The sequence below is a fragment of the Rhinolophus sinicus genome, linkage group LG02 (genome assembly GCF_036562045.2).
Source record: "Rhinolophus sinicus isolate RSC01 linkage group LG02, ASM3656204v1, whole genome shotgun sequence".
NCBI lineage: Eukaryota > Metazoa > Chordata > Mammalia > Chiroptera > Rhinolophidae > Rhinolophus > Rhinolophus sinicus.
The window spans coordinates 167,282,399-167,290,790 of record NC_133752.1 but is presented as its reverse complement, the minus strand read 5'-3'; the positions used below and the strand labels follow the sequence as shown (position 1 = coordinate 167,290,790).

The following is an 8,392-nucleotide window of genomic DNA, read 5'->3' as shown; positions in this document are numbered from 1 at the left end:
CCCTCCCTATTCACCTGATATGGCCCCCAATGACTTCTTTCTTTACCTGAAAATAAAGGAAATATTGAAAGGAAGACATTTTTATGACATTCAGAACATCAAGAGTAATACAATGACAGCTCTGATGGCCATTCCAGAAAAAGAGTTCCAAAATTGCTTTGAAGGGTGAACTAGGCACTAGCATCCATTCATAGCTTCCCAAGGGGAGTACTTCGAAGGTAACCATAGCGATATTCAGCAATGAGGTATGTAGCACTTTTTCTAGGATGAGTTCGCAAACTTAATTGTCTGACCTCGTATACTAGTTCTGCAAGTGATTTTTCTCCCAATTCTTAAGAAAATCTACAGAATTATGAAAAGAGTGAGGTTTCCCACCTCATATTAAAGCCACCTAAATATCTCTTCATACCCCCTGCCACCCCCACCATTACCCATTCTAAGAAATTTAGTACAGTAGTATATCATTGCTGCTGGGAAGAATCTCAGTCTCTCTCTCTCTCTCTCTCTCTCTCTCTCTCTCTCTCTCTCTCTCTCTCCTGTAACTTTTATACCAGTCATTTTATTTAGTTGTCAAAAATATTAGTGAAAGATAGTTTTGAACTTATCAAACTTGTAAAGGCCAAAATATTTTTGTCAATGTCCACATTTCAAAAAATGCTGTAATTTTGTTTGAGATTTGACTGAACCTCTAGGTAAATTTTGACTTATCTGACATCCTTACAATATTAGATCTTTAAATCGATAAACATTATATAGGTCTTAATTTCTCTGAATTGTTTTATAGCTTTGAAAGTAGAGGTCTTAGACACCTGCTATGAGATTTATTGCTAGAATTTCAATGTTTTTTGTTTTTTTGGTTTGTTTGTTTTGATGCTACACTAACTAGTATGGTATACTAATATAATTTCCTAATTGCTATTGGTATGTGAAAAACTACATTTGATTTTGTGTGTTGCTCTTGTATACAGTGAACTTTATTAAAATTCACTTATTAATTGCAATAGTTTAACTGCAGTAACTTTAGGATTTTATGCATACAAAACATGTCAATGATAGCTTTATTTTTTCTTATCCTTACAAATTTTAATTCTTTTTCTTCCCATTTCCTTTGCTCTGACATAATATTGAATAGATGGTGACAGCAGGTACTGTCTTCTCACTTCCAACATCAGCAAGAAAGCTTTAATAGTTCCATTTAACTATAATGCTTGCAGTATGGGTTTTAAATCATGTGTATAGCCTAAAGCACATCACATGGAATTTGTTGTGATTTTTTTCTCATTCTAAGTATTCACTTTTTTAACCTATTTTATGTTTATAATTTTAATGGTTTCTTACATGGGCCCACCTTTCAAATTTTATAAGCTTAAAACTCCACAAAACTTAGCCTTGCCCCTACTGGTGCATATTTTCAGTGCTGCATCAGGTAGCCAGGCTCTAGCCATCTTCCCGTCCTTCAAGGGTTGCCTTTCAACCCTATGCTTCTTGCCTCTTGGTTGCAAGATGGCTCCTTCCTGATCCTTGAGGCCTAATATCCACAGTTAGGGAAAGAGAAGGGAAAGGATAAAATGTATTCTTAGAAAGTTTTCTTTTTATTTCAGAAAGAAATCCCTCCCCCTTCCCAATTAGCAAGCTCTGCCAATATCTCCTTGATCGAAACTGTAATCTGTAACTGTATCCAGCAGCAAAGGAGATATTCTTACATTTGCTTCACTATTTTATCAATCAGTATTGGATGTTTTTCTTCCTCTTCATCAATTCAGAGTCATCATTTCCCACCATGACCTGAATGAGAAGCTTATGTAAAAAAATGTGATTACTTAGTGACTCACCATATGTTCATAGTGTGTAAAGTTACCTAGTACGGTTATTTGTTGTTCTGTGTATATTTGTTCACTCTAATAAAATGGCACCACTTGAATTCTACTTGAATTCTACAGCCTACAACTTAGTTACCACCTTCTTCACATGTGGACACCAACACACATATTGTCTAGAATGACGTGTAGAAATGAGAAAACAATTGTTCAGTAAACACCCATTGGAGAGTTTCAACAACTCTTATAATTAGAGGACTCAATTTCATCTCTTTCTGTAAAATCCATTCTTATTTTTTTATTAATATTGTTTTGCTGATGTGTTATTCTTTATGAAATATTATTTTTATCATGTTTTGCATGCACAAGGGGGAAAATCAGAGTATAAAAGGAACTAAAATGAAAGATGAATGTATTGTTTTTTGCTCTCCTCATGCAAATCCAATGGCACAGGTGCAAACACTTTTAAACAATTCAAATATGTTTATGCCAATTTTATCTTAATTTATCAAGTTTAAAATATATAAGCTTTATGCTATACAATATAAAGAATGGTTATTTCCTCCCCTTCCCTGTACATTTCTTTTCCCAATTTCTGTGTTTTTTAAGTTCTTATTTTTTAAGTTCCTGTAAAGATTGGTTACACATAGAATTATAAGTAATACATTAAACCATTTCTAATTTTATTACGACTCCCCACAATTTTACATAAGGATATTAGTGACCCTAGACTTCCCACTACCTATTTTCCTCCTGCTTCTCTTCTCTACTTCTGTCTGCTATGCCGTTACCTCTACCCTATCATAAGGTAGTACAAGTACTTAGAATAAGAACTGACCTCCCCAGGCCTCGTGGACTGTAACAACCGAGGTCATGAGAGATCACAAAGCACTCTAACACCTACTTTCTCTGATCTTCTTTCCTCCACCAAGAAGTGTCAAGAGAGAATCCTATGCTCTCAGAGTAAACACTCTTCTTTCCCAGCAGGGATAAGAGTAAGCCCATGGAACTGGGTCCAAAATCATGTCTCTCTGGGCCTACTATACTCCACTGAGAGTATTCAAGTGGGTGGACTGTGAACAAAGCAAAACTTACTTACTTTGATCATTTCTTCAATAGAAGTCAAAAAAGAGCCACTGATACTCAAGTAAGATTCTGCTTCTCCAATCTGACCCTATAATAAGGGGTCATGAAGGAGCCCACTCATGACTTCTCTTAGTTTTCACACTCATGGTCTCACCAACACTATCTGCCTTGAAATCCGTCAGAACTGATCTCATGTCAGTGATCCAACAAGCTTCAGAATTCCTAGTTATCTCTCATCCCCTTTCTTCTAATTTCCATAAGTCTAATTTCCATACTTCTCCAATTATCTACCTTTTTCTCTCAGTCTCCATTTCCTGAAATCTGCTTATTTTCACTTTGTCCTCTGGAACTTCGAGTCCCTCATCACCCAAACCATCTATATACTCAAACTATCTATATTCTCAAACTCATAAATGGGCATTTTCTTCATTACTGCACTCTAACCAAAATCCAGTTTCCTCTTGACACTGTTCCCTGCAAAAAACTTCTTATGTGGTAGCTATTTACTTTTTCTCACAACCCTTTTTTACCTTCCAGACCATTCTCCCCACTTCCTCCACTCCACAAAAAGCAGATCCAAATTTCATGTCATTAGACCCTAACACTCAACTGTACCTCATTGCTGCAGTCATACCTCCCTTGAGTTACATTCTTTATTTCCAACGGTTTTAGCTCCTCTCTCATGTTTCAAAACTGTCCCTGTCTTGAGTCATGGTTATGTTTAATACTCCCAGAGATAAAGTCTCAAATTTCAGGAGTCCAATGCTTAATTTTAATTCTTTCCCCAAAACTTGTTCTACCCAGTCTTTTTCTTCTGAATTGCTTTTTTCTTATATGGCACATCCAACTGTTGAGAAAATCATGTTAGTCTTACAAATATCTGTAGACAGTCCTGCAAGTAACTGGCCAATTTTCTATCCAGCCCAACTTGTATTCTTTGAGCTTGCCACCAGAGGCTCCTACCTATATTCCTTCTAAGTACATTCTGGATCACAGCTTCTCCCACTCTGTTCTATCCCTAGAGACACACCCATTTCCTTTATTACACATAAATAACTATACCATATTGGCACCCACTTCTTCCATTCTTCTTTTTCTTATTCTCTTTGCCATTAGAGATTTATATCTTTTATATATACTATCATTTCAATGGGATAAAGAATATGAGGGAGAATAAGGAGCAGATAAACATGGCTGTTCATTCTACTTTGTTGAAGCAGAAACCCGTATCACCCATAAGGTCTCTTGTACTGTATCCATAATTTCTAAAATAATACTGTGAGTAGATTTAATTTTAAATGTGCATCTTGAATTTTATTAACCTCAGTTTCATAACAGAAGCTACTTTTTAAAAGCTTCATTCTCTAAGATGGTTTATGGAAAACTATTGCTTGTGTTTTAACTTAGGACACTGTGGGTGATATAAACATTGGTCTAAGGAGGCCTCCTGAATCTGGGAAAGTATTCCTTTGACAATATCTTCACTACAAGCAAACTTTAAGGACTAGTGTTTTTCTAATATTACCTTTTCATCCTTCGGCTCAGACACTAGTATTTAAAAGAGAGTTTAGCCACCAGGTTTGAACTGCTGAAAAAAAATAAAATTCCAACAATCTTTGCTACATGATTTTTAATAAGCTTACTAAGTTTTTCAGTACTCTGAACAAAATGAACAAATATATAACATGAGCAATAAGGCAAAGTATTAATTGAAAGCAAATGATGGCATATTAATGAGCAATCTACTTTCAGAGTCATGTCTGGAATGAATAGGAGGAGTTAAAGAACAATTTCTAAATAAAATAGAAGACATAGGCTTCTTTCACGTGGAAGTAATCAATTTAAATACTTATTCACATAAGCAGGATGACAATTTCTGTCTCTAATCCCAATATCAAAGCAGAAATGCAATGGAATTAAATAGATTTTCATAACAGGAAATTTTTAGAATCATTAAAAAAAAGACCTGGGAAATATACTCTTATTGTGCATGAGTTAAAAGAGAAATTGCTGTTTTAATGAAAAATAAAGTTGGCTCTAATATCCTGTTTTGAGGATTGTTATAAATATCCCTCTGAGGAAAACCTCAAATGCCATGATGCCTCAGAAATACCATCAGTGAACATTTTTTTATCTTGAGTGAAAAAAATAAATTGTGAGGTTCTTAAAGTCAAGAAAAAGTTATCTGCAGTACCTCTATTGATTTTTAAAAACAGTTAAGTTGTAGTGTGTTCTCCAACTCTGAAGCATGATATAATAGGCCATTACAGTTTAGTTTTCAATTCATTATCATTCAAAATTTTGGAAAGTTGGTCCATTTCTTGGCACTCATTTTCCTTCCCTGTAACCTTTCCCTCTACATGTGCAGTTCCTGAAGAGGTACTTTCACCAGGTGGATGATACTTCCTCAAAATAATTAGGACCAAAATGGCTGGAATAAAGCTTGATCCTCTTAGTGCTGCTGGCAATCCGAGGTAGATGTATCTGTTCAAAAAAAATGTTAAAATATATTAAATCTTAAATAGATAGTGTGGTGAATACAAACTAGTTTTACATAACTTTATTACTATTTTATTCCCATAAGAACAATAGCAGCAAAGTGTTTTGCAGTTTGATCATACATAAGCAAATTTTCTGAACTCGCGTATCAATTCTGTTTGTTAAAATATTTCCTTTTTTGGGCATTTTTTCATCCAGAAAATCCAAATTTATTTTCTAATTTTCTAATCTTTTGTAACTTTTTATTTTATTTTTTTACATTGAATAGAATCTCTAACTTAAATTTAATACTGACAGTAATTGCAGTTTTATTCCAGTATTTAATAAGAATGCTTCCAAAGAGTCACCATTAATTACGATACTTACTCTTGTTATCTTTGAGATGACCTTAATTAGGTTAAGGAACTTCCTCTTTACTGAATTTGCTCAGAGTCTTAATTATTAATGTGTAAAATATCACCAAATCATTTTTCTGAATGTAGTTAGTAGAAGATCCAATATTCCCCCCCTTTATTTTGTTAATAGACTGTATCACATTAATAGGCTTTTTCTGATGTTGAACCATCTTTGCATGCCTAAAACAAACTCTTATCAGTTAGTTTTTATACCTTATTAGGTTCAATTGTTAATTTTTTTACTTAGGATTTTTGCATGTATAAGTAAAATCAGCCTATCCTTTTTCCCTTGTACTGAACTTGTCTAACGTAAATGTCAATATTGTGTTAGCTTTGTAAAATGAATTGGGAGATATTTCTTCTTTTTTTTCCACCTCTCAGTATAACTTGTATAGTGTGGGAATCATCATCAGTTTATTGAAGATTTGTAAAACTTGTGTTAAAAGCATGTAGACTTGGTCCTTTAGAAGATGGGGATTTTGACTGATTCAGTTTGACAGCTATAAAAAAAATTCTTTTTTTATATATAGTAAAATTTGGTAATACATATTTTATTTTATACATAAATTTTTATATTTTAGAAAATTTTCATTTGTTTCCAAATTGTTATATCTAAAATCCCTAAGTAACTGTACTTACATATATATTCCCTTTTGCATTCTTAATAGTGTTTATTTGTATCTCCTTTTATTTGCTTTTCCAGATAATTGTCATTATCATTATATTTTAATATTTTAAAAAACACAGATTTTTATTTTTTGTTATATCTATGTATAGTCTATTAATTTGTGCTTTTATGTTCATCTTTCTACTTCTATAATTCTCTATTATGAAACATTTCAAGAATACAGGGGAAAAACTTTAAACATGTCTGCACTCACCACCCAGGTTTTTTAAATGATTAAATTTTTCTATTTTTATTTCAGACCAATTTAGAAGAAAATACTAATACATTTAAGTCCTCTGTATACCCCTATGACCCTATTTATTACCTTCTAAACCCAACCCAGAAGTAACACTATGTTGAATTTTATGGATTTTGTTCCTAGTTTATTTTTATAGTTGTGCAAAGTGTATGTATGTATACATTCTTGATATGTACAATTATTTTATATATTTTTACATTTTAAATAATTGGCGTAATACTACATTTTTATTCTGAAATTTTCTGTATTAACTCACCATTTTAAAACTATGTTTATACATGAGTTCTACTTTGTTTATTTTTAACTATTGCACCAAACTCCAATGTATGAACACACTACAAATTATTAATCTTTTTTCCTATTGGACACTTTTATTCAAATTTTTTCTAATATCAAAATACTGCAATAACCCCCCTTTTACATGTCTTCCTGTGCATGTAAGCAAGAGTTTCTCTAAAATATGTCTCAGCGTCGTAGGTTATGCCACTTAGTAAATATAGCCCAAAAGTTCTCTGCATGGTCTTTTTTTCACCACCAACAGTGTATGAGAGTTCCCTATGCTCCCAGTTTGTGTCCTATCACACTTTATCATTGACAGTACCTTCTGTTGTACATAAAATTTAAAACATTACATGCAGCCATATTTGCCCATTTATCGCTCTCAGATTTGTGTTTTTGTTTCAACACAAACCAAAAGCAATAAGGATCATAAAAATATTAGGATCTGCTGTTGTTGGTGACCTGTCTGCTATTGATCTAATTGTTATTTCTTTGTAGGCTACATGTTTATTTCTCTGGGTAACTTTAATGTTTGTTCTTTTTTTTTTTTTTAACCTTGAGTGTTTGTAATTTTACTCTGATATGTCTATTTATATTTATTCTATTAGGCATTTGAAATGCACTTTTTATCTAAAAATTCATGTCTCTCTTAAATTCTAGAAAATTCTAAACCATTCTTAAAGTTATCTCTGCCGTTTTCTTCATTCTCTTTTTTAGAAATCTTCTAAAATATGTTTTAATTGTTAATTGGTCATTAATATTGCTTAGGTAGTTAATTTTTGTTTAATCATTTCAGATCATTAATTTACATTTTAAATAAATTCTTTTGTACTCTCTTCTAGTTCACCAATTCTCATTTTAATCACATTGACTTGAAATTTATTACATATTTAGGATTGCTTTTATTATTTCAATGCTATACATTTAATTTCTAATATTTCTAAGAGTTCTTTGTGATATTTCTGCTAGTTTTCTTTTCATTATTTCTTGTCCATTTTTAATGGATAGTAAATGTCATCCATTTACTACTTTTTAATCCTATTTAGCAGGTCAAGCATACTTATTTTAAAACCTTTGTCATACTCTGAAATTAAATTTAATCTTCAATGAAATCATCTTCCAATTGGTAATTTGTGTGCTTATGTTTTTTTACTATTGAATTTATTCACATGTTTTTAATTTTTAGTTTGCAAGCTCCTTTTGTGTATTTTATTGTTATTGCTGGTTGTTTGTTTTGGTTTTATTTTCTTGGCTATTTGTATATACTCCTCCAAATCTGATAAATTTTCCTTTGCTTTCCCCAATTCCCCACGTCCTAACTCCAACCTAGTTCTTATAATTTTGAGTGATTTTCCGTAGTGATACTAGGAATAACCACAGAGGGAACATA

General features: G+C 32.3%; 1 protein-coding gene across 9 annotated transcripts in view; it reads right to left on the bottom strand.

The window, feature by feature from the left end:
- Nucleotides 1-4,516: 4,516 nt before the first annotated feature.
- Nucleotides 4,517-8,392, bottom strand: part of SLCO1A2 (solute carrier organic anion transporter family member 1A2) — a 64,404-nt gene continuing 60,528 nt past the window's right edge. For all 9 annotated transcript variants that reach the window (XM_019738203.2, XM_074325944.1, XM_074325942.1 and 6 more), the window contains one exon: nt 4,517-5,387. In XM_019738203.2, coding sequence (XP_019593762.2) covers nt 5,168-5,387 — 220 coding nt within the window. In that variant the 3' untranslated portion in view covers nt 4,517-5,167. The remainder of the gene's footprint in view (nt 5,388-8,392) is intronic.